This window comes from Carcharodon carcharias, chromosome 2, assembly GCF_017639515.1.
Source record: "Carcharodon carcharias isolate sCarCar2 chromosome 2, sCarCar2.pri, whole genome shotgun sequence".
Classification (NCBI taxonomy): domain Eukaryota; kingdom Metazoa; phylum Chordata; class Chondrichthyes; order Lamniformes; family Lamnidae; genus Carcharodon; species Carcharodon carcharias.
The window spans coordinates 129,388,661-129,416,365 of record NC_054468.1 but is presented as its reverse complement, the minus strand read 5'-3'; the positions used below and the strand labels follow the sequence as shown (position 1 = coordinate 129,416,365).

General features: G+C 39.4%; 1 protein-coding gene across 3 annotated transcripts in view; it reads left to right on the top strand.

Annotated features, from left to right (window-relative positions):
• The window catches only part of stxbp5a (syntaxin binding protein 5a (tomosyn)), a 196,983-nt gene extending 172,186 nt beyond the window's left edge, over nt 1-24,797 (top strand). For all 3 annotated transcript variants that reach the window (XM_041211848.1, XM_041211840.1, XM_041211832.1), the window contains 6 exons: nt 4,490-4,729; nt 6,486-6,855; nt 9,277-9,442; nt 15,062-15,173; nt 18,697-18,917; nt 22,069-24,797. In XM_041211848.1, coding sequence (XP_041067782.1) covers nt 4,490-4,729; nt 6,486-6,855; nt 9,277-9,442; nt 15,062-15,173; nt 18,697-18,917; nt 22,069-22,110 — 1,151 coding nt within the window. In that variant the 3' untranslated portion in view covers nt 22,111-24,797. The remainder of the gene's footprint in view (nt 1-4,489; nt 4,730-6,485; nt 6,856-9,276; nt 9,443-15,061; nt 15,174-18,696; nt 18,918-22,068) is intronic.
• The last annotated feature ends 2,908 nt before the right edge of the window (nt 24,798-27,705 follow it).

Sequence of the window (27,705 nt, the reverse complement as noted above, 5' to 3'; positions counted from 1 at the left end):
AGTCAGGAGGCATCTGTGTAGAAAGGAAACATTAACCCTACTTCCTCCTTTCAACAGAAGTTGCCTGGCCTTTGAATATTTGTGCATTTTCCGTTCCATTTATTTCAATAGGTCACTTTGGGTTGTGAATATTCAGCCAATCAATGTTAACTACAATGGATTGAAGCACTGCGTGTTAAAGTAGCTTCAAGATAAAAGATGTAAGCAAATATATACAAGTTCCCATCACTGCAGTGCTGGCACAACTGTAGAAGTGACTATGGAGTGTGACAGTGACGTGGATCAAGAATTATGAAACTTAGAGACAATCAAACTCCCATGTCTAATTTCAAGAGATGAAATTGATGCACTAACAGTAATTTTTTTCCTGGTATCTCTGTAATGCATTGCACACAGTAGGCTTACAACATTTGCTGCTTTTGTTTCATAGAATAATAACATTACTACACCCGCCAGACTTTTTTTAAATTGAGGCGCCAATCTTTGTAGAAGGGGAAATTGGAACATCAGCTATCTGTGACATATTAATAAGATACAAGAATGTCAGCGGTCTAGTGACTGTATAAACAAAGTGACACATTCGCTGGTCAGATTTCTAAACAAGTTGCTTAAGGCAAGCTTTCATCAGACTTAAAAGGTCAGAATGCAAGAGGGCAGTTAGAAATTATTTAGTTTAAGTCAAACCCACTAATGCGAGAAAATGTAGCATTGCCATTATTTAATATATTTCACAAAGACAAGTTTTTATCATTGAATTAAGCATTGTCAGTGTGACTTCATAAAGATTGGACAACCTCACTTAAGGGCAAGTATGAGACATGCAAGTATCTGGTTCAGATCACGAGGTCTTTTTGTTAGACCCTGAGTTACCTTCTCTATTGATTGATATTGAGTAGTGTGGGCATTGCATGACAAAAGAGACCAGCATGCTTTGTCTGAGTGTCTTTCTACTGGCCTGCCTGCTTCCTAATGAAACCCAGTGTTCTGAGCACCATCTGACTGTTGTCATCATGTACCTGATTAATAATGGGCTGATGTTGAATATCTGTATAAACCTGTAACATCTTGGCCTTGTGAATGCTCTGGCAACAAAGAAAATGCAAGGAAACTTTAAGGAAGGGTTGTTTGAACCTCAGATCACTTGATTGATGGTTAATGATTTTTAAACTACAATATGAAGTACTGGGGTACAGGGCCTCAGCTGATGAAAAGACCCAGGTAACAAAATTGTGAAAAAAGCAGGAGAATCATCGAGTTGAAAAACATTGCCGAAAGGAAGTGAAGAAAGTAAAGTGGAAAATGTCATTCAATTAGTGTTGAACAATATAAATGCTTTGTGTATTTTTCTACTAGAGGTCCCTTGATTCTTATCTGTACTCTGCTCAATGAAATAAACTGATTAGATTGTCCACCTTCAGAGAATGTGAGTGCTGGTAACTCTAAAGTCATTCAAACTTAAGTTCACAAGTGGCCTATTAAAACTTAAATTGGCTTTGCACCAATCTGCAATCTGATGTGAGATCACTTATAGGACTAAGTCAATCATTCTTTGTTCCAAGAGTCAGATTATCAATGTGACTCCCAGGATTTGCCATGGTTAATGTTGAAAATACTACATATTGATGCAAAAGTTGTACTATATTTGCAATGTGACAGGTATATAACTGCAGGGTAACTATGAGGTGTGACAGTAGGTGCACAACTGCAGGGTAATGATGCAGCTGGACAGTGGGCATATAATGATACACTGGTAGTTTGCTTTTTCTCCAGCACATAGGACTTCATGAAAGAAACATCTGCAATATTTGTAGCCCAAATGAGATTTTATTTTACTTGTTCGGGCAATGGCTCATCATTTAAAGATATAGCACTGACCTCCATTCTTCACTCTCTGCCAATGACAGAGCTTGGATTTGGGTCAAAGAGCAGAGACCAACGTCATAATCATCACCCTGAAGAAATGAAGCAACTTAAAAAAAATGTTTGGAGTATGACTTCTCTATGTGCACATTTCCTTAGTAAGGCTCTGCTTCTGAAAAACTTGATAACGGGATTGAGGTTTTAAATCAATCTTTGATCAACATGCATGTACATTTTGGATATTAATGTTCTATCACCAATGGATTCTTTCTCCAAAATCTCCAGTAATTATCATTGAGTTGAGATTCCTCTGATTCCTATTGTTAGACTGCATTGCACTATTGTACACTGAAAATCCTATGAAATGAAGTATGGTATGAAGATTTTCCTTTCTATAATGGGTAACTAGAAATACACACAGATACACACGTCTGCATCTTTTTGTTAATGCAAAAAGGCTACATATACAGTCAGATCTTCCTAATCCATATCTAACTATGGAGACCTTTAACAATTTTACATTAGCAGTCTGCACAATTATTTATGCCATGGTCAACCTGCAAAATTATACTTCTCAATCTGAATTGTTGAGGATAAGTAGCCAAAAATTTCAGGATCCTGATAATCCACCAGCTGGAGGAAGGGTTGGTGTTGGAGGAGTTGAGAGGTCGTGGAGGTGGTGGTAGTATGATATACCACAGCCACCAAACTTCACAGCATCAGTGGCACCTGGGGTGAGGGATTTTATAGCTTCCCCTCCCAACAGAAGTTTCTCCCCCTACAATGTAACTAATCCCTATTTCAGAAAAACCTTGTGACATTTGCTGCATAAATGAAAGTTACTGACTTTGTTGACTATGACAGCAAGCAGCCCCAACATAATGTTACCGGCAGGAGGGGGTTTAATTTAAACAGTCCTGATTTCTCCTCTCACCACATGTCCGTAAACAGATAATTGTTTTTTGATATTTCATTTCTCCCTTTTTAAGTAGTGGTGTATTTATCCCAACCCCTCAGGTTTGGAGTGATCCAGTCCTCTATTAAAAACCCCACAGCAAGCTCGAGATGAGGTAAAATCAGAGGGTTAGTTTATTTTACCCCCATCAAAACACAGGGAGGGGGTGTCGCTACACAACCCTGGTCCATTCACACAATACACAAGGGATAAGGGAAAGAGTCCAGTAAGTCACTGTCCAAGGAATGTTCTTTCAGTCATCTTTATCTGGCAGAAGTCCTGGTATTTTTCCTAGGAGCTCAGTTGAAGGCTGAGGCAAGTGAAGATGCAGCAAAGTATTCTTGTATTCAAGGAATTAGTTCACTTTGTAAGCGAAATGTAGGATTCTTTCTGGAGACCAGGCTTTGAGAGAGACAGAGATCAGAGCAGGCTGTTAAAGCCTAGAGTCCTGTTATCTCTTCTAAGGTTAAACTGTAACTGAGGTGGAATCCAAAAAATGTATAATTCAAACAATTCGAACAGCTCAAGCCTTGGTCATGTGACAGGGTGGTTTTGGGTCAAGCTATTCAGCTAATGAGGCCCCTTGTTAAAACCCATTGTGTTTTGAGCAGGTAACTGTAGCACTGTTAGTACAACATTGGGGATGAGTCACAAATAGCTCTGTCTTTATCCATAGCAGGCTGGTGCAGATGTCTCATCTACTGTCCTTTGTGTTGGCTTGGCTGAAATGTTTATACAATGCAAGGAGTGTTACATTCCAGGGGTTTGATGTGTTAGCCTTTGTCCATTTTTAAACTGCTCAGAATCTTCCAGAACTACCATCACGTGGTCAGTGGTGGCCATTTTCAGTCCAGCCATTTGTCCATTTAAAAAAAAACAGAATTTAGACAAGATAATATGGAAGAGAAACAAATTTCTTAGTTTTTTTTTGTCTTCTCGGCATGACGATTAGCATGGATTGGAGCACCTGTGGGGCATATACCAATTGGAACAAGTGATGTAGAACACCTGCATGCAATTGGAAAAGTACCACATAGCCTGAGGCCCATTCTTAGAGACTGCTTTCACACAATCCCTAACCCCTATCCCCCAAATCACCTCTCGGGGGCAGAAACAGGGACCAGCTAGACTGGCAAAGATGATATTCTCAACCAGTAACCATCAATCAATACCTTAATGACCCAACTGCACTCCAGACACCAAGAGAAATTCATGTAACCCTTAAACTCATGTTGCCAGGGATGTATCAATATAGTGTCCTTCCACCCCTTGTGCACAAAGTCATCAAATTATACAAGTTCATAAAGTAGATGTGTTATATCTTCAAAATTCAATGAAACGGGGAAAGAGAAAATAAAGGGCCAAAATGTTGGGGAGAATAAGGATGAGAAGCACATTTCTATTAGTATGATTTCAGCAGCCCTTTGGAGACTGAATTGATGTCCCAATGGTGCATGCTTGCTACCATCAGGTTTTCCCAGTACATGTGGATTAACTGATCTGACTATTAACTTTCTATGTCAACAAATCAATTAAGTGGGAACAAATTTATTTGAAATTTAAAATGTCCAATTCTGAGTCATTATGTGTCCAGATAATTTAAGCTTCAGATACCCTGATCTGTGCCCTGATCTGTTTGAATGAAGGATTTTACTTCTCATGTTTCAAAATCAGATGTGAGAGACAACTCTTTCAGCCGTTCCCGCAGTTCCAGTGTTACCAGCATCGACAAGGAGTCCCGAGAGGCGATCACAGCTCTTCACTTCTGTGAGACTTACACCCGAAAGGCAGACACATGCACATCACCATGCTTGTGGGTAGGGACTACACTTGGCACTGTATTGGTCATAGTACTGAATCTGCCACCTGGAGGAGAGCAGAGACTTACTCAGCCGGTCATCGTGTCTCCCAGTGGTAAGAGCATTTGTACAGTCATTTCATGTAAAAAGACATTGTAGATAAAAGAATTGAAGGACATAATGCTTTTATGAAGTGCCTTGGGACAATTTGCTGTGTTAAAGACATGATATAAATGCAAGTTGTTGTTAAAGTGAAATTAAGTAAAAGAGGAGTTTTGTGTGGAGCACAAAAACTGGCACATAGCTATTGGGTCGAATGATCTATTTAAAGGAAATACTCACTAAAAAAGATTGGCCACGCACAACAGTTAAATTTTAAAGAGAATATTGGTACCCTGAACTGAACACAGTACCTCGGGTGTAGTCTAATCGGGTCTTCAAATAGCTGTAGCACAACTACCCCTTTGTATTCTTCTCCTCTGGGTATAAAGGTTAGCATTCCATTAGCTTTTTTGGATTATTTTCTGCACTGGTTCATGGCATTTTAATGATCTCTTTGGACCTTCACTGTTTCTAGCTTTTCACCATTTAGAAAGTATCCTGTTCTAACATTTTTAGGTCCAAAGTATATAACCTCCATTGAGTTTTACCCCTTCACCTAATCTATCAATTTCTCTTCCATCTACACTGCTTACAATGTCACCTATCTTTGTGTCATCACAAATTTGAATACATGTCTTTTGATCCCATCATCTAAGTTAATGAATACAGTGAATAGTTGAGGCCCCAACATACAACCTGCCAATTAAAGTAGCTGCTCTCTATTCTCCTGCCACTCACTCAATTTCCTAATCAAATCAATAATTTGCCTTCAATTCCATGAGCTTCAATTTTAGCTAAGTCTTTTATGAGGGACTTTATCAATTTTTTTTCCCAGAAGTCTATATAAAAACACTCACGTAAATTCCCCTGTCTACCGCTTCAGCAAATTGAGTCAGGTCTTGAGGCATGACCTATCCTTTACAGACCCATGTCGGCTCTCTGATCAGCTGAAAAATTTCAGTGTGTTCAGTCACCCTATTCTTAATTATAGACTCTGGTATTTTCCTGATTTTAGGCTAACTAGTTTATAATTCCTTGGTTTTCCTCTCTCACCTTGCTTAAAGCTCATGCGGTATAATGGCAAATTGTGACCCAAACTATATTGCCAACAGTTTGCCAACTTTGTTGCCCACTGAATACATGTTGTCATTCAGTCAGGTTCAGGTGCATTGCAAATTGTGTTGTGTCACAGCAGGCAGATGTTTAATGGATCTAATGTCACCCTTGTTAATGAACTGGTTCATGTTAAACGTGACAGCAGGAGTACAGCTTCTGTGTGATGGGATTTGATTTTTATAGAAGAAACACTTAGTTTGCTTTGATGAAAGCAAAATACTGTGGATGATGGAAATCTGAAACAAAAACAGATGTGCTGGAAAAACTCTGGTCTAACAGCATCTGTGGAGAAAAAACCCAGTTGACATTTCAAGTCTTTACAACAACTCTTCAGTGCTTTCTTCAGTCTTAGTCTGCTTTGTTATCTTTGGAGAGAAGAAGTTGGGGTTACCATTTCAGGTCAGTTACCTTTCACCTGACAAATTTATCATTGTTTCGAAATGGTAACTCTACCTTCCCCTCTCCACAGATGCTATCTGACCTGTTGAGTGTCTCCATCTGCAGTATTTTACTGTTCTCATTGCTGTGTATATCTAGTGGTGAAAAAGTAGCTGCTGTAACTGAAAGTCATAATTGTACAGTGTACACTGCTGAATTTGTGTTACATGATGTAACTCGATTGCCCTTTACAGTATTTTTTACGTATTCTACAGGGACTATATTTAGACTAAAAGGGGCAATTTTGCAAATGGCATTTCTGGACACCACAGGAAGCCTCATCAACCCAGCACACGAACCCTGGAGAGAACCAAATGTACAAGAGGAGAAGGATGACAAGGATAAATGTAGGAAACTGAGGCCAGTGTCTGTCTCCCCCTCGTCCTCTCAGGAGATAAATGAAACCCAATACACAGTAATATGTTCAGAAAAACAGGCAAAAATTATCTCGCTGCCATCCCAAAACTGTATTTATAAACACAACATAACTGAAACATCGTTTGTTCTTCGTGCTGATATTGTGGGACTGAATGGGAGCATCTGCCTTGCATGCTTCTGTGCCAATGGACATATCATGACATTCAGGTAACTCACATTGTGCTTAAGCGCGAATTAACTGGTTGTATCAAGATGCGTGATAGTGTTTACAGTGCACAAACTAAAATTTGTTAAGAACTTGGGAATCTTTTGTAAGAATATTGGAAATTTGTACTCAAATGAGTTTTATTGGAAAGAATTGGTTGTTACTGGTTTTGTATAATTTGTTTAAAAATGTAAACTTTCAGCATATTTCAGCTTGGCTCAGTTGTAACGCTCTCGCCTTCGAGTCAGCAGATTATGCCTTCCAAGTACTTGATCAGTGCTGTGTTGCTGGAGGAGCCATCTTTTGGTCGATAAGTTGAAACGTGGTCTTGCTTGCTTTTTGACCAGCAATAATCCCTCAACAAACACTGCCAATACAGATTACCTGTTCATTTATAGCATTGGTGGAATGCTCTCCACTTGCCTGGATGAACAACACACAAGAAGCTCAACACCATCCAGGACAAAGCAGCTCGCTTGATCACCACCCCATACACCACAATAAACATTCACTTCCTCTACCACTGGTGCACAGTGGCAAGGGTGTACCGTATACAAGATGCACTGCAGCAACTTGCCAGACCTCCTTCGACAGCACCTTCCAGACCTGCAACCTCTACTACCTAGAAGGACATGCGAATGGGAACACAACCAACTGCAAGTTCCCCTCTTAAGTCTCTCACCATCCTGATTTGGAACTATGTTGCCGTTCCTTTACTGTCGCTGGGACTCCCTTCCAGCACTCTGGATGTACCGAGAGAGTTCAAAAAAGTAGCTCACCACCACCTTCTCAAGGGCAATTAAAAATGAGTATTTGAGCACAAATGCTGGCCTTGTCAGCAGTTTTCACATGAAAGAATTTTTTCTGAATTGCTGTTTGCAGGACTTGAATGTGCGCAAATTGGCCATTTTGTTTCTTATAAAACAACTGCGTTTCAAAAGTACTGTTTTGGTGGTGAAACACTTTGGGACATCCTGAAGACTAAAAATTGTTTTATAAATACAGATTACATTTCCACAAATGCACACACAAGTGGCTCCAATGTCACAGAAGCCTTCCCATTCTCATTCTACTCCCAACATTTACAGAAGGGAAAATTCATGGAAAATACAGCCCAGAACAACCAAAGTCCATCATACCTGTGCTGGTGCTAGGTTTTCGGCTGCAACTCTGTTCTCATCCCATAAATTCCCATAAACCAGTCAGCCTGATAATGTTTTGTAGGTTACATGCCATAACACCCAAGCACCCACTGTCCGATTCACCAAGCAATACCACCAGAAAGCTGCTAATATTCTATTAAACATAATCGCCTAGAGTTGCTTTATGTTGAGATTGGCCCTCAAGGATGTTCCTTTATTTGTATATTTAATTTTTCTTCTACTTGTCTTTGGAAACCCATCAATAGGTGGGATGGTGGATTAATTTCAGGGGTGTGGTTTTGAGATACAGCAGTAATACAGGAGTGGAATCTGGGATGGATGGAATATAAAATTTAGTTTGCTGTGTATCTTATGTGGTTGTAATGGGAACATTTTGGATCCTGGGACTTGCCTGCACTCAGCCTGAAAGTTGGTAACAGTGGGACGATTTAGGGTCTGAAGCACTAAGGGATTTGGCAGTACTAGTGTACCTTGGGAAGTCCTGAGGATGCAAAAGGTGCTATATAAATGTACATTAAATAATGTGTGAACTATGTAGCGATTCTGATAGTATTGATGGGAAGTTTTTTTTCATGAATTTAACTCCATGGAATACTATTCTATATAAAATAAAAATGCTGGATACAGTCAGAGGTCAGGCTGTGGACAGGGGACATAATTAACGTTTCATGTCGATGAACTTCCATCAGTTCGGGGACAAATTGGAAAGCTCTTTCAAATAGCCAGCACAGATGTCGTGGGCTGAATGGCCTTCTATAATCAGTACTATGTTGCCACTATTCTAATTCAAGGCCTCCAGCATCATATTTGAAATCGTGTATTTTGAATGATTGTCACTCATCGAACTATAATTGAGGTCACAGTGATAAAGTCCATAGTGGAAAATAAGAAAGCCCTTTCTTTAAGCATCATTAATCAGATATGGCCATTGCATAACTTTTGGCCAAGGTTTTCTAACCATAACTCTCAGTGCCTGCTGGGTAGACAGGTCAGGAACATGCCTTCTGATAAAGGTCTAAATAAAGATAAAAAAATAAAGGTCTGATAAAGCACAATATATTTCAAACAAGTAGTAAGGTGTTTAATAGAACAGTGTATGTGGGATAGTTGGAATAGGGAACATGTACATAGTACAGTATATCTGTATAGGTGATTTGTATACAGCTGGTGTACCTTCAGGGGATTATTTTTACATATAATACACTAAGAGCATTATAATAGAACACATTATTTTAACCATATTCTGATTTTATTTTGAAGCTTGCCAAGCCTTAGGCCACTGCTGGATGTCAATTATTTGCCACTGACGGACATGAGAATAGCTCGTACTTTCTGTTTCACCAACAACGGGCAGGCTCTATATCTGGTTTCCCCTACTGAGATCCAGCGCATCACTTACAGTCAGGGAACATGTGAGAATTTGCAGGTGAGGATCATTGAATTTTGTTGCATTTCCATGCAGTGAAAATGGTATTGCAGAAGCCAGCCTTTACATTCGAGTGTCTGTTCTCAGTGATGTTTCTTTATTTGCATGTCATCTATATCAAAGTAATCCGAGACTTACTGGACACAGGCGTTATTCTGACATTCACTATGCAAGTGTTATAACCACCCTACCTATTGGCTTGTTCCAGGTTCACAAATAAGTTAGTTTATTTTTCTATTTCTACCACTCACCTGCACAACAGCAATGCGTTTTCTCTTGTATATTGGCTGGCCTAATAACAGGATATGATCAGGCACTGTGATGTGAGGAGAGACATTTCATAAAATAGAGGCTGCTTGTGACTGGTGCCAATGGTATCTCCCATACCCCAATACATGCTGAAGCACCCCTCAGTCAGCAAGCTGTGGTTAGCTCTGCACTTGACTTTTTGTCTTAAAAAACTCCATCCCTGTCCCCTTGTGCATTTCTGATTTACTTCACCGCACCATTGGTAGTTGTGCCTTCAACTACCTGGGCCCTAAGACCTGGAATTCATTCCCCAAACCTCACCCTCTCTCTATATCTCCACCCCATAAGATGCTCCTTAAAATCTATCTCATTGACCAAGCTTTTGCTTATTTAATGTAAGATTATAAGAAATAGGAGCAGAAGATGACCATATGACCCTTCTAGCCTGCTCCAGCGTTCAGTATGATCATGGCTGATCTTGGGTTTCAGCTCCACTTCCCTACCTGCTCCCCATATTCTTCGATTCCCTGAGGGATCAAAAATTAGTCTTCTCAGCCTTAAAGCCAAAAAGACATTCTGCCTATCACACAAATGAGTAATGAGATCTATGATCTATCAGTGCCAGTGTGATGCTAGGCGTGTAGGCCATATGTCCTAAAGACTGGCAGATCGTCTCTACAGCATGTCTCTTCTGCTATTCACAATGGGCAAGGTACAGACTGTGCCCAACCAGCCCATGCTTGCAAAACTCAAAACAATGTCCAACATTAGATGTGATTCCACGATTGGACAACATTTGCTGTATAATCCTCAGTGTGCTAAAAATTATGCTAACAACCAATTTAAGATTGTCAGTCAGGCTCGCAGTGTGACACATATTTGCATGTACCAGAAGCTACATATATTAATACACAGGGCCCTGTTCTTTGCAGACAGAAAGAACATGTACACACATTGCACTTGTTTCAGCTAAACGAAATAAGTGATAGCTACTTGATGGTTCATTCCTCAGGGCAATGCCTTGACCAATCAGAGTCAAGCTGCCTAGTTTAAATTTCAAACAATGATTGGCAGTTAACTGTCAGTCACCATTAACTGGTGCATTCGCCATGGCAACGTCTCTACCACTGAGTCCACTTGCCAACCAATCAGCACTCTTTTCTCAAACAGTGTAAAATTGTTGCTTCCCCTGATATTGGCATTCTTGAAATTGTCCTGATGAGTGCAAGATGAAAAGCTTAAGCAAAATGTCTTTTTTCAGCATTTCTCAAGTTCTGTACTACCAAATGACTGTTTAGAAGAAACTTCTCCTCATCTCAGTACCAAATGATCAGTCCCTTATGCTGAAACTCTGCCGTTTTGTTCTGGATTCCCCAGCCAAGGGAAACAACATCTCAGTATCAACCCTATCAAGCCCCTTCACAATCTTAAATGTTTTAATGGGATCACCTCTCATTCTTCTAAACTCCAGAGAATGCAGACCTAACTTACTTAGCCTCTCATCATAGGACAGCCCTCTCATCCAAAAGACCAACCTAGTGAACCTTTGCTGTACTGCTTCTAATACCAGTATAATCCTTCCTTAAATATGGAGACCAAAATTGCACACAGTATTCCAGGTGTGGTCACACCAAAGCTCTGTACAATTGTAGCAAGACATTTTTGTTCTTGTACTCCAACTCCCGTGCAAAAAGGCCAAGATAACAATTGCCTTCCCATTTGCTTGCATTACCTGATGCTAACTTTTTGCTTTCCTTGCACCAGTACACCCAAGTCTCTTTCTGAACATCAACATTTTCACTCCTTTTAAAAAATATTCTGCTTTTCGATTCTTATGACCAAAGTGAATAACCTCACTTTCCACGTAATACTCCATCTGCCATCCTGTTGTCCACTTAGTTAACTGATCTGTATATCTCTGCAATCTCTTTGTGTCCGCTTCGCAACTTGCATTCCCACCTAGCTTTGTACTGTCAGCAAACTTAGATACATTGTTTTCTGACTCTTCATCTAAGTCATTAATATAGATTGTAAATAGTTGAGGCCTCAGCACTTATCTTTGCAGCACTCCACAGTCACAGCTTGCCAACTTGAAAATGCCCCACTTATCCCTACTCTCTGTTTCCAGTCCTTTTGTTAATGTTGGAATCATGCTGCAATAGAGTGCATGCTTTAAGTTGATAATTAAGAGCAGCTGCCCCAATTGGGAAAAGATTAGGGAATCATTGCAAAAGTATAAAAACCAGTTCACTTGGTGTTGGGGGTAACAAGAGGAATATTCGTCATTACTCGGCTGTCTTGGAAATAAACATAGCTTAAAGAAAAGACTGGCTTCAGATTCAGCCTTTTCTCAGTATATGATTATTGAAATTAATACATTAACTAATTCTCTATCCATGCTAATATACCAACCCCAGCTCCCCCTTTGTCTTGTGTATTAATCTTTTGTGTAGAACCATATTGAATGCCTTTTGGAAATTCAAGGATACTATGCCTACTGATTCCCCTTTATGTACCCTCCTAGTTATACCCTCAAAAAACTCTAATAAATTTGTCAAAGAGGATTCCCCTTTTGTAAGACCATTTTTATTTGTCCTAATCATAATAGGCTTTTCTAAGCGCATTGTTAAGTCTTAATAATAGATTCCAGCACTTTCTGGATTATTGATATCAGACTAACTGACCTTTAGTTCCCAGCTCTCTCTCTCTCTCCCTGCTTTCTTGAATACTGGTTTTACAGTTGCTAATTTCCAATTGGCTGACACCATTCTAGAATCTAGGGAATTTTGGAAAATCGTAGCCAGCATCTCTCTCTATCTCTTTCAGAACCCTAGGATGTAGGGCATCATGTCCTGGGGATTTGTCAAATTTTAGTCTCTTTAGTCTCTGGAGTACTTTTTTCTCTGAAATTAATTACCTTAATTTCCTCATTCTTATTAGCCCCAAGGTTACCCGCTATTTCTGCTATCTAACTTGTATTTTCTATTATGAATACAGGGACACAAAATATTTCTTCAGTATCTCTGCCATTTCTTCATTCCCCGTGATAATTTCTCACCTCTCTGCTTCTAAGGGACGAGCATTTACTTTAAATACGCTCTTCCTTTTTATATACTTGTAAAAAATTTTATCTGGTTTTATATTCCTGGCTAGTTTACTCTCTCATTCTATTTTTCCCTTTTTAATCAACATTTTGGTGGCACTTTAGTTTCTAAAATAAACTCCCAGTCCTCACACTTACTACTATTCTTTGCAACATTTTAAGCCTCCACTTTTAATCTAATACTACCTTTAACCTCCTCAGTATGGCATGGATGGATCTTTCTCACTGAGTTTTTGGTTTTCAATTAAATGTATTTTTGTTGAATATTTTGACTTGTTTTCTAAATGTTTCCCAATGTATATTTATCACTGTGTCTTTCAATTTATCTACCCAATTAACCTTAGCCAGCTCTCCCCTCATACCTATATAATTGACTTTGTTTAAGTTTAAGATTCTTGATTGTGTTTGGAGTATGTTGTTTTCAAACTTAATGTGGAATTCAATTGGATTATGATGACTATTTCCCAGTGGATATTTTCCTATGATAATACTCATTGACCCTGCCTCATTGCACAATATTAGACCTAAAATAGTTTATCTCTAGTTGGTTCCACAGCATATTGCTCCAAGAAACTGTCATAAAAGCATTCTGAAACTCATCTTCCAGACCATTTTTGCCAATTTGATTGGCCTAGTCTATATGAGGATTACAGTTTCCCACAGCTATCACATTGCCTTTGTTACAGGTTCCAATAATTTATTGTTCAGTGCTCTGCCCAAAGGTATATCTACTGTCAGGGGGCCTATAAACTACTCCCAACAGGATTTTCTGACCCTTGCTTTCCTAATCTCCACCTACACTGATTCTACTTCCTGACTTTCTGAGCCAAGGTCCTTTCTCACTAATATGTGGTTCATTATTATCAGGGGTTGTACTCCTTTTCTATTCTGCCTGTCCTTTTGAAATGTTTTGTATCTTGGAATATATATTTCCCAATCTTGGTCACCTTGTAACCATGTCTCTGTAACGAAGATCAGATCGAACCATTTGTCTATTTGTGCCACTAGTTCATCTGTCTTACTGTGGATGCTCCGCATATTCAGATAAAGTCACTTTGATTTATTTTTTGTCCTAATATCTCCTTGACTCCTCTGTCAATTTTTTGACTGACTATGCTTTGATTCTTTTTACTATGTTAAAGGTGCTATATAACTACAAGTTGCTGTTGTTGTTGCATACAAAAGCCAAGGTTCTCTGGTGACATCAGCATCTAGCAGGAGAGATGGCTTTTGGCTCAGTCCCCATAAAAATGTGCAGAAATTGCATGTTTCAGTTTAAGCTGCAGCAATTCAGATTAATTGCTGCCACTCTGATATTTCAAGGCTTTACATTTAGGTAAATCTTGTCTACTGTTGTTTTCCTTTGCCATGGTGTCCTCATTCCAAGGAAGTGCTTTACTGATTCAGGCTTTCAATTCTTCCTAATCCTAGGACTGATTTATCAAGTTTTAATTGTTCCACTGATGTTACCTTGGATCATAGTCTATTCAGGACTCCTTAGAATTAAATCATCCTGAGCTTCATGACCAGCAGTCAGTACCATCATCTGTTGAATGCCACAAATCCTTCCCTTTGGTAGATACCTTGAACTGCCAACTGCAGTGCATTAGTCATGTCTACTGTGATCAGATTTAATCGGATGGCTCTTGGATGGGTCAGCTCAAGGCAGTGGAAAATTTTGACAACATCACTCTGCCTCGAATTTCCTTGGGGCGGGGGGTGGGTGGTTATTTCTTTCCGGCTACTGTATCTCAATGGAAAACCCAGATACACGGCTTGGGGTCTCACCTGACCCCTGCTGAGATGGCAGCTGATTGGAAAAGTAGGAAATTCATCTCGCTGCTCTCTAGTAAAGCCTCTGCACAAAAGGCTTAAATCAGTGATTGTGTGTATTTCACAGGTGTAATGACCACCTTTCACCCACTGGCATGTAATGTGTGTGACATTGTTTTACTGTTCAGGGATTTATCCAAACTTTGCATTGCACTAATAACATTCAGACAGCTCAAAGCTTGCTTTCTCCACTCAAAACACTAAAGGTTCACTTCAAAATATGACTTTGTACAGTTGTTTGGAGGGGGTGGTGGAGCACATGGCTGGAGAAGGCTGGGGATAAACTCATACTGCAAACATGAATTGAAGGATCTTTTTCCCTATGGAGTGTTTTCAACAGGTGACTATAGTTAGCAATGCAATGTTTTGTTCAACTGAATGTCCTCAGTTTTTGTAAAAAGGTTCTAAGTGAAAAACATTTGACTTTATTCCAGGAAATGCTAGGAGAACTGTTTACTCCTGTGGAAACACCAGAAGCTCCAAACAGAGGGTTTTTTAAAGGCTTGTTTGGTGGAGGTGCCCAGTCACTAGACAGAGAAGAGCTATGTAAGTACAACAGGATAATGATAGGATGACTTCAGTCCTTAAAGCTGTGTCCTTAGCTGGATTGTTTATGATCTTTCTCATTTTTATTTGCAAGCAGGAAAAATGCTGGTGAGAAAAATGCCTGTTCCTAGGCTGCTTCAATGCAGAAGTTTTATCGCGTAAAGACAAAGCAAATGAAGGCCCAAAAAGACTATTAGACATAACAATATCCCTATGGAATATTGGCTCCCCTTGTGATTTGTGAAATCAACTCCAGCAGAACGCAGAGCTAGGTTCTCAGATCTATGAATGAGGGTGAAGTAGAATGAAGGGAAGTGCAAACATGACCAGAGTGCAAGATTGCAAATTTAGAGAAGTGGGGGAGGCATGGAAGATTGTGTATAGGAGGGCAACAATTAGGACAGGGTGATAGAGAAATGATGAGAATTCAAAGGAAATTATGACAGTTCAAGAGGTCAAGGATAATAGAATTAATGTGGAATATGGGTGACTACTTCTGATTTAGGGACAAGACTTTGCCCTTCAACACATTTAACGTAATCTATTGCCCTAAAGAAACAACACCTTGCATCTGTGCAGCGCCTTTAATGCATCCCAAGGTACATCACAATTTTTGTTTCGTCAAACAATATTTGGCACTGAGGCGATGTTACAGCAGATGACCAAAAGCTTGTGGGGGGGGGGGGGTCATGTGCCATACCTCCCACATCTACTAGGTGTTGGACAAAAGAAAAACAGAAAATGCTGGAAAAACTCAGCAGATCTGATAGGATCTGTGGAGAGAAAAGCAGATTTGACGTTTCAAATCCATTTGACCCTTCTTCAAAGCTCTTTCCAGCATTTTTTGTTTTTGTTTTTCTTTCAGATTTCCAGCATCCTCAGTATTTTGCTTTTATGTTGGGCAAAGAATGTATTTTCCCAGGTCTGGAATCTTGAGGGGTTTTAATAGAGGAGTCAGGGTCCCTTTGTACTTGCAGACATATCACCTCTGTTGGCTGGAGCTCTGCCTTAGGCATATAAAGGGTGTTGGTGCATTTCTTTGCAGTTTGATTTTCTGCAGCCACAGGGGCATTAGCGCCTCTTTAAAGATAACAAGGTCCCAGCTGGTTTCTGAAGGTTAGAAATTCCTCTGATATGAGTCATGGCTAGTTGGGGAAAAGCTTTTGTCCATTTAAAAATATATATACTTTTATAGAGTAGCCAGGTTGATATAGATATATATTTTCCTTCCCATCTTCTGGCCAGGACAAAGGAGAAAAGAGCATTAGAGGGGCAAGGAGTTTTAGGGAAGGAATTCCAGAGCTTAGACCATGGCAACTGAAGACGCAGCCACCAGTGGTGGAATGGTTAAGGTCATGGATGCGCACGAGGGCACGATTGAAGGTACGTGGATGTTTCGGAAGATTGCAGGGTAGAGAAAGTTACAAGGAGGGGATGAGGTTTTGTAAGGTTTTGATCTCGGGTGAGTTTTTGAGTTTGGGCGATTGGGACTTGGTGCAGGCCAGGGCAGGAGCATTTTGCATTACCTTAAGTTTATGGAGTGTGGAATATGAAGGCTGGCCAAGAGTGCAATGTAATAATACAATGTAGAGTTAACAAAGCCATGGATGAGGGTTTCAGCAGCAGATGAGCTGAGGCAAGGGTCTAGTTGGGTGATGTTATGGAAGTGGAAATAGACAACTTTGGTGATGGCATGGATTTGTACTCTCAAACTCATCTTGGGCTCAAGCATGGCACTAACGTTGCAAACAAAGTATTTCACAGAGGGATAACTGCACACCGCAGTGGATGAGACTAGTATTTTGATGGAAAGGGAAATTGAAGTGATAAGTTTTGAGCAGGCTTTCAAAGAAGAAAAGCAGAAAATTTTAAGTAAGGTATTCTAATGAAGTTTGGCAAAGGCAGCTGAAAGCTCTGTGACTGAGGGTGGAGCAAAACAAAGGGAAACACAAACATGGCCAGAAGTAGAACAAGTTGCATTTATGTAGAGGCTTTCATAATCTCATGTTGTTTCAAAGTCCTTCACAGCAAATAAAGACCTTTATAAGTATAGTCATTATGATGATTGGAGCGCGAGTATAGGGATGGAGGAGGTAAGATAAGTTATAAAGTCATAGAGGACAGGGGTTTGCTTGGGACAGAAAGTCAATGAAAGTTGAAGGGCACAATAAGATGAGGATGTAGGTTGCTAGGTTTGGATGCGTTGCAATTTGTAATGGGCAGAACTTGGGAGTTGGCAAAACCAAGCAATAAATGATTCAAATCTGGAACACCAACAATCCCTTGAACACTTATCGACACCACATTTTATACTATTCATTGTTTATGAATAGTTTGAGCTATAGGGGACCCAGAACAGGCTTCCCTCACCACTGGAACTTTCTTCATTCTTCTGATATTTCAATTAACTTGCATCTCAGATTTCTATTTAAACAGCCTTGCGATGACTCTAGCTTTGTTCTTGGATCTGAATGCTGACTACTCCAGTTCAGTCCAAACAGATGGTGTATTGGCTAGAAATATTTGTGTGGCAATGTTGCCATTTCTCATTTGGGCCATGGACTCTATCCGTTCAAGACTGCTATTTTTTTCCCCCTCCATCTTCTCAGCTTCAAGGGTCCAAAATTGGTAACCAAAAATAGGTTGATTCCTGGGATGAAGGGGTTGGCTAATGAGGAAAGGCTGAGTGGATTGGACCTATACTCATTGGAGTGTAGAAGGATGAGGGGGTGATCTCATTGTACATATAAGATTCTGATGGGGCTTGACAGGGTACATGCTAAGGTGATGTTTACTCTTGTTGGGGAAACTAGAAGTAGGAGGCATAGTTTAAAGATGAGGGGTCTCCCACTTATGATAGATGAGGAGTAACCTCTTCTCTGAAGGTCATTAGTCTTTGGAATTCTCTTCAACAGAGCGCAATGGAGGCTGGGTCATTGAATATATGTTAGACAGTTAGACAGATTTTTGATTGACAAGGGAGTCAAGAGTGATGGGGTACAAACAAGAAAGTACTGTTAATGCCACAATCTGATCAACCATTTTGTATGGTGGAGCAGGCTCGATGGGCCTAATGGCATACTCCTGCTCCAGTTTCATATGATCCTATATTATTGGCAGTATCAACCTAATTTCTTTGACATAGGCATCCAAAGTACAAAACTGTCTACAATTTGATAATACATTGTTTCCTTCAGTGATGTCCTATATGTTGACTGAAGTGTCAACTGGAAATGTTACTCTTTGTAGTGATCCATTGGTTTTCTAAAGTCAGGGTTGAGGAACATTGATGGAGCAAAGAAGAAAGGCATCCAGTCACACCAGCTCACACATCGTGGACATTAGAAATGGACCAACAATCCCCACAATTTACTAGAAATAAAATATTTCTGGTATTTAAATTTAAAAACTAGATATATGCTTCACACCATATTACAATTTAACTTCTAAATGTTTATTATTTTGAAAAATTGTATTCTCCATTTTGCCTCTGTACTAAATATCTATTTTTCCTTTATACCAGTTGGCGAATCTGCAGCAGGAAAACCCTCAAGGAGCCTGGCCCAGCATATCCCAGGGACTGGTGGAATTGAAGGTGTCAAAGGAGCGGCATCTGGTGTTGCAGGCGAGCTGGCACGAGCCAGGATAGCACTTGACGAAAGAGGGCAGAAACTGAGTGAGCTGGAAGAACGAACAGCGGCCATGATGTACAGTGCTGACACTTTCTCTAAACATGCTCACGAGGTAAGGACTGGGCAGTGATCTGATCTGCTTATAGCAAGTGGCTATCTCTAACTTCTGGCGTCCTTAGCTTACAACCATAACATGTAACAAGGACTAAAGGTACTTGGCGCTATATAAATGCAAGTTCTTTATTTCTGCCTTTCACAAGGAACAAGTTGCCCTTTCAATCATTGTTTCACATTTTCTCCCACAAGCGCACCAGGTTATCTTAACTGGCCTCCTGTCCCCCCACATAATAATTGGTGGAACATTCAAAAGCTAAATAACATAAATGCACAATATACCTGCTTTATGAAAAGCCATGCAGCAACCATATATCTGAGGGAACTTTGGAGGAAAATTTAGTGACCACCTGTTTCATGAAAGTGGCTTGGCAGTTTGATTTCCCACCCGCAGCCCTAAGTTCCAACAAGCTCAATATTTCCTGAGCTGATGTTGCTCCCCTTTTTGTGCTGTTGCCTATGGTTGAAGGTAAAACTGCTGTTAGATGAAACCGCTTTGTTTGTATCTCTGACCTAGTCATGGGGAATTAGTTATCTTAATGAACTGGGAATTGAGGTCACCATGCTCTATGTTTTCCTTTTCCTTTTATGTCCTGCATCTGTTGCACTGAAAATGGAATATATAAGGATTTCACTCTGACCACCTCCTACTATGGGACCAGAACTAAGGACTTTAGACGATTTCTTCATTGTTTGTGTCGTCATCAGAGTAGAATTTTGGGTTTCTGTAATTTTGTAACTTCAGTACCTGTCACATTGATTGTTGGAACGTAGTGTCATCTGCTATCAGTTGACAGGATGACCCGGAGGAGGTTCCAGGTCTTTCCACCAAAGCCTGAAGGAGCTGCAGCTGAAGTTGTGCCTTAGTGACAAAAACATCAGTTTTAAGCCAATCTCTGAAATCCAGCAAAGCCTGCTGGTAGATCAACATCTTCCTACAGAATGTAGTTTCCAGCCAAATAAATAAGAATTGTGCAGAACCTTGTGCTATTTACATTCAAACTTTCTTTTAAATATGTATATCAAAATTTTGTAATTTGTACCTATTATTTAAACAGTTTAAGAACAAGTACTTGTTTTTTCCACCAAAACAGCAGCAACCACAATGCAGTCAATTATATTTGAAGCTTTTTGAGCTACCTGAAAGATGTGATAGCTGTTTTCTTAAAGCCTTGAGTCTTTCCTCCTTTTCATAAAATTGGGAGATCTGAGCATTCTGACCAACACTAGAATGGGTTTGGCTCAACAGTTAGCAGTATTGCCTCTAAAGATTGTGGGCTGAAGCCCCACTCTAGGCCTTAGGCCAAAATCAAGGCCAGCACTTAAGTACTGAAGACATGCTACATTTTAGGAGGAGCACCTTCATGATGAGCTGCTAAAGGGAGGTCCCGTCTGCCCTGAATGTAAAATGTCCTCCTAAGGCACTGAAGAAAAGCAAGTGAGTTCTACAGTGTGCTGGCCGATTATTCTCCTCTCAATCAACAGCACCAGAAGCAAATTGATCAGCTGCTCGTTATTGTTTGTGAGGCATTTCTGTGTGTAATTTGGCTGTCTTATTCCTCATGGTGTGTATGGTGCCCTGGAAGTGTAAGGTCTATCCTTTTAAGATTTTGTAATATTTTTGCTGAAATAAACCAGTAAACAAGAATTAGGAGCAGCAGGACGCCATTCGGTCCCTCAGGCCTGCTCCACTATTATATAAGATCATGGCTGATCTGATTGTGGCCTCAACTCCACTTTCCTATCTGCCCCCATAACTCTTAATTCCTTGTTGATCAAAAATCTATCTAATTCAGCTTTGAATATATTCAATGACCTAGCCTCCACTGCCCTCCGGGGAAGAGAATTCCACAGACTAACAACCCTCTGAGAAAAGTAATTTCTCCTTTTCTCAGTCTTAAATGGGATACCACTGATTTTTAAACTTTGTTTCCTAGTTTTAGATGCCCCCACAAGAGGAAACATCCTCTCAGCATCCACCCTGTCAAGCCTCCTCAGGATCTTTATATGTTTCAGTGAGATCACTTCTTATTCTTCTAAGCTCCAATGGGTATAGGCCCAACCTGCTCAACCTTTTCTCATAAGCTAACCCCTTCATTCCAGGATTCAGTCAAGTGAATCTTTCGCACTGCTGCTAATGCAGTTGTCTCCTTTAAGTAAAGAGATCAAAACTGTACACAGTACTTCAGATGTGGCCTCACTCCAGCCCTGTACAGTTGTAAGAACATTTCCCTACTTTTATGTTTGTTTCTTCTTGCAATAAATGCCAACATTCCACTTGCCTTCCTAATCACCTGCTGTATGTGCATGCTAACTTAATACAGTAAATAGAAAAATTAATTGTTCACAAGAGCATGCAATTGTAGCAGTGAGGTAAGGGATAGATTAGCCAGGTCAGTATTTTTCAGAGTCAAAATAGCCATGACCTAGTGGTGGGCACACTTTTCTCTTAGCCAAAAGGTTGTGGATTCAAGTCCCACTTCAAAGACCTGCGTGCACAATCCAGGCTGACACTTTAGTGCCATATTAAGGGAGCACTGCACTGTCAGAAATCTATCTTTCAGACGAGATGGTAAGCAAGGCCCCATCTTTCATCTCTGGTGAACATAAAAGAATCCATGGCATTATTTTCAATTGCTCTTTTGTTGCTTGTTTTCTATTAGATTGGATCATTCCCCAAATAGTTTTGTAAAACTCATTAGGAGATCATTGAATTATCACAAGAAACTCGACAGGGCTATTGCAGTTCACTTGGCACCATAGGAAAACTATCTTTTGTCACAAAAGACCCGTAACCTTGCCTTTTGTGTCCTGCCCTTCTGTTCACAACTGTCTCTGAGGTTTTTGGAGCAGTCAACAGACATCTCATAATAGCAAGGAAAAGCTAGGAAAAAGTGACGGGTGTAGAGGAAGCTTTGCTGCTCAATACCTTTCTGTACAGTTCATAGCTATACTGCCCTTTCAAACTGGCACAACCAGATCAATTTTTTCTAATTGAACCCATTCTTTGAAACCCTGGTCAAAAGTAAATCTGTTTGTCCAAATATTTTACTATATTGATCCTGAGATAGTTATGAGTACACCTCAGAAGATATGAAACTCCTTTCAGTCTGTACTTTGGAAGTAATATTTTTGTCATTTCTTTCCAGATGATGCTAAAGTGCAAAGACAAGAAGTGGTACCAGTTCTGATAACCTTGCTGCACATTACCAAACTACTTAAGCTGGAAGGAGGTTATCCACAGATGATTCTCCCTCTTCATTTATTTCTGCAGGACAGGAGGTTCATCTTTGAGTACTGCTGTTTCCTAGCACAACTCATAAACTTTCCCTCAGTCACATTGCTTTAAACTGAGGAGGAAACTGAAAACTTGCAACATGAAGGTGTTTTCTACTGTAACTGTGGGTTGATGCACAGTGTGGGACCTGAGCAGGGAACAAGGGACACATGGGGCAGTGCTGGGTTTTCTGTGTTATTTCACATGCCAAATGTTTTGTGCTATTGTCTCTGCCAGTGTTTCACCCATGGAGCTATAAATGTATACTGCATTCACTCCAGATGCCAACAAATGCAAAACAAGAGGATAAATACGTATAGCAGAGTATTGACATGAGAATCCAAACAATGATCCATTCCTGGCCCAAGAAATTAATTTGCACCTTATTTGTTTGCGTTCAGTGCTGGTTGGATAATACTGGTTTGCATCTGACGCTGATTGGAAGATACAGGTTTGGATCCAATTGTTATTGGATGATGCTTGTTTGTCTAATGCTAGTTGGATATTGGTGTATGTCCGCTGGTTGGATGCTGTCAGTTTGTGTCTGGTGCTAATTGGATGATGTCAGATTGTGGCCGTGCTGGTTGGATGATGTTGGCTTATGTCCAGCAGTGTTTGGATGATGTCGGTTTGCATCCAACACTAGTCAATGTTGATTTCTGACCGGTGATGATTGGATGATGTCAGTTTATCTCCAACAATAATTGGTTGATGTTAATTTTTGTCTGGTGAATATTGGAGGATGTCAGTATGTGTCCAGAGCTGGTTGAATGAATAACATTTTTTGATCTGATTTTGTCCTTAGCTGATAATTTAGTTGATATGGATCCATTTCATGCCAGATGCTGCCTGTAACATTACTCATACGGAAAGTATTGTAATTAGATTTGTTACTTTTGTTAATGCAAGTTTATGTATGTCTCCCCATTTACTATAAATATTTGTCAGTAATGCTAAACTTATCTAAACTAATGACCTTTTTTAAAAATCTTAAATCACCAGTTTGGGGTTTGAGTCCACATAACCATTATACAAATAAAATCTTAACTTTCATTAATAGTATTACGTTGCCAGATTTTACTCCAGTTTGAATACTCTTAATACTTAATGTACTAACTCCTACCTTATTACTCCCTAGGTCTTGTATGAAATTATGGCATTTAGCAGACTTATGTCTGCAGAATACTTTGGGAGACCATGGAAATATTTTTTCTTGTTCAAGGAACAAATTTCAGTTGACAATAAGAACTATTTTCCTGGCAGAAATATGCTTGGAACCAAAGGGGAGAAAAGTGGCAGGTTAATATTATTTATGAGGTGAGAGGAAGAAGTGGATGAGTCTGACTGTGAGTAGTTGGCAAATTAATAGGACACTGAAGCTCCTTTAGAAAAACACTTATGTGCATGGAATACATGAAATATCAACATAGTTAGAAGTTTTTCGTAAGTGAGGTCAGCTGCCAGCATGGGCTGATTCTGATTCCTGTTCATACCTTGCTGTATTGTAGCATTTGTGCTACACGGAGGTGATATTTAGTGCAATACTTTGGGAATGCCCATATTGGAAAATTAAATGGAATGTACCTGAGAAGTTGGTCACAACTTTTTTCTATCTTTGTTTTTGTACATACAGTAGTTTTATGTATTTGCCTATGCCACTTTGCTTTAGCTTTGGTATGTGAAGTCTGCAGCCTTTCCCATTCATGATCACTGCACATGTTCATTTTGGGTCTTGTGTGGGAAATTAAAGGCTGAGATTGTGAAGGAATGCTGCTGGCTCAAGATAATGGCTGTTGTTTAACAACAAAGCCTGGGCTTGGAATGTAATTGAATTCCATTGTGTTATGTTGCTCATGCAGTAGAATCTATTGTTCACAGACCTCAGAAGCCACTGTATCCAGATCAACACAGCAAATCGCTATGCTTTTAAAACATAGTCTATTAGAAATTCACGAGCATTTGTTTCATGATGAAATTCTAACCTGCATTCAATATAAAATGTTGATCACCATGGTCATCTTCAGTGCAGAAATGTTTATCTGGTGTGTTATCAGTTGTTGCCAAGCTTTTCATATTTAGTTTTTTTGCATTTATTTTGGAGGACATTTCATTCCTTTTTGTTTACAGTTCTTTTTTGTTCTAGTATCTCACTGAAATCTGGAGTACCTCTTATAAAGTGGCTACTGCCTGGATTGTCCTGTCTCCCCCAATTATGAAGGCACAATGCTCCTAAAAGGGGAGTTGTACACACACAAGGGTCTTTATCCTCTTGATTAGCATTTCAGGATTTCTTTAATGAAACTGATTTCTTTTCAGCATATTTGAAAATATATAAATATGAAGTATATGTGTTGAGAAATATATTTCCTTAAACATGTTTTCAGTGTAGGGTCTGTATTTCATTTCCCTGATCTTTTGATGGAAGTGCACGAAATTAACTGCTGTTTGTGTGTTACCCGTGATGTGCATCAAGTCTCTGAGTGTTCTGTTAAATTAAAAGCTAATGAAGTTGAATTTGCTGAGTACTTCTGCCAAATTGTAATGTTTTTTCCTGAAAACTGTTTTTCTAAAAAAATTAAAATATCCAATCCAGCTGAAAAATCTGAAAGTGTTTGTTTTTGAAGCACTTGTTTCATATGGTGTTTGTACAGCATCATGTTTCTATAACTCCATTACTATTAAGCCCGTAAATCTTTTTTTCCTAAAATGGTCACAACTTTGAGCTTGTCTGTCTTTGTTCTCAGGAAGCAGACAGCTTTGGTACAGGCCATCCCTTTGATTCCCTGAGAAGGTGGTGGTGGGCCGCCTTGAAATGTAGAGCCCTTGTAATAGTGCTTTTTTTGCTAAAAGATTGTTTTGCAAATGATAGGCTAACAAGGTCACTTCAGAGGGCATTAGGTCAACTAAGTAGTGCTGGCCCATGTGCAGGCCCAACCAACTGGGGTAGCAGATTCCCCTCCATGAGGGAGATTAGCAAATCAGTTTGGTTTCTTACAACAATCCAGCTGCTGTCATTGATCATTGTTTCTGATGTCAACCTACAATTGCTAGCTTTTCATAATTTACCGTGACTTCTGGTTTACTAGATGAGAACTGTGACGACAAGACGACTGTACTTTGTATTCAGCTGTGGTGGAAATTGAATCAATGGCTGTATTTGTAATTTCAAATTATATATTTCTGAAGCAAAACTGTTTGGTACAAGGCTTTGCTAACTAATCTAATTTGTTTCTGAAAATTTTCTACAGAAATCCTGCAAATGGCCACTTAATGTGGTTTAAGAACAGTGGTAGGACAGACAAAGCTGAGAGGATCTCAACAATACTGATAACGCATGGTTGGAATAGAGAAAAGTAATGCTAAATTATTAGCTCTGTAAAATTTGTCAGAAAATTCATTGGTACCTTACACTATAGGAAAACTGGACAAAAGGAGATGGTGGTTTATAACTGAGCCTCAAAGTTTTAAGGATAAGAATTTTAACAGGTTAGTCCAAATTAACTTATTTTCAATTTACAGCAAGGTCTTAAAATTGGAAATTCACAGTAATGTTTAAAATATTTATTCATGTTTAATACAATAGGAAATATTTTCATTTGGAAGTAAGGCTTTGTATAAGCAGTAGCCCTCAAACAACTCAACCCTAAATTCGCTGATCTTTCCTTCCACTTTCTGAAAGTTGGTCCCATTAACAAGCCTTCAGTCATCTAGTTCTTTTCTGATGTTTGGCAGCTGTCCCTTTCTTTGCTAAGCACTTTGCTATATCTTCTAGATTAAAAGTGTTCTGTAACTGCAACTTGCCATTTCTTGAGCTAAAAGAAGGCCTAAAATTAAGTTGAAGTATTCAGGTTACTACTACATATTTCAAACTGATTGGATTCATAATTTTGCAAAAGATACAAATTACCTTAACCAAAAGCATACTAAGTGTATTTTTGGCCTTCAGAATTCATAATCCCAGCATTACATGCTAAACAAGTGAAGAGGACATTCAGCTCATACCTCCGCCATACTAAATTAATTCTGTATTATTACAATTACACAACTCTTTCTTGAGGCTTTTCCCTGACAGGTAGATGCTCTGTAATTACAAAGCTGAGAAAATAAATATTTGTATTAAGTTCCTCCTATTTGACTGAGGGAATTTCAGGGCAATCCACATCCAACAACCTGCTCTGAAAACTCTGTTCACATTTTGACAGTTGAGACAATCCACAGCATTCTAAATCAAACAACCCACAACATTCTAAGAGAAAAAATCAATTTGCCCTATCTCCCGAAAATTTAGATTCACACCTTCATCAAAAACTTATCAATTCCTCCCTTCAGTGGAGGAAGTAATGATTGGTAGCGTAGTAGCAAAGTTGTTAAACTTAGCTGAACAGTTACGTCTCTATCAACTCACACACTAACATATAGATCTTGATATTTTTAATAACAGTTTGGGGAACGTTTTTTGATGCACATTGTGCAGGTCCTGGAACTTTATTACATTCAACCCGTTCATTCTTCCCTAGCTGTAGGATTCTTTACCCTTCTCATCGCCAGAAGTCTGAAGGTTTCCAGCTGCAGGTATAGTATAGACAGAGATTAGTGAATCAAATATTCCAAGCTCGGGAGTTCGGGGAATTTGTTTCCCCTAAGTTGGTGACAGTGAGTGACAATCCTTCAGAAAACTTTATTGCCAATCATTTTCACGCATGTGATGAGCTTTTTGCTCCCTGTTCATTTCTTAAGTAGTGACCAAATGCATGCTTCTTTTAGCAATCATCAACTACTACTGGCATTCATAATAGCACCTTTAGCTGAGTAAACAGCCCAAGGTGCTTCACGTGCATAAATCATGTCACAAAGCAATTTCAGGTCATTTCTTTTGCATACGCATCATGTTTCAATGCATCCGCAAAAGATACAGTCTGCTTCATAGATCCGTCCAGCTAGCTGATAAATTGAACCTAAAGGTATGAAACTATCTTGTCATGTTAGGGATTAAATGAGACTGAGTTGTTGATCACCTTCCTTTGCACTGTTATGTCTTTTCTTACACAGCAGTGCAGTCTTTGCAAACTATAGCGTAATGGTGCAGAATTGCAAATGATTTTGCAAAAGCCACATGTCTGTGTGTTTCAGATCTGTGTTTACCAAAAATATCAATAATCAAAATACTGGAAGCATCGTTAAGATTAATTTTAGTTTAACTCTCACGATCATTTATGATGAAGAAAGTTATTCATATCCTTTAATCATCAGCCCAGCTTTACAGAATTTAACATTTTTACTCTACGTAATTGAGCTGTCAGCAAAATGAAGCCAAACCTTAGATCCTTTGTCTATAGGTAGAAATATTTATACAAAATATTCTCTTCACAGGCCCGGAGATGAGCACTATTAGGTAAATTCTAGCAGCAAAACGGGAGGAAAGTAGAATTTACAATATTTTCTCCCAATTTTCATTAGTAAAAATTGTCCGTCCTCTGCCTTCATCAGTAAGCTAAGTAACTGTGGACTC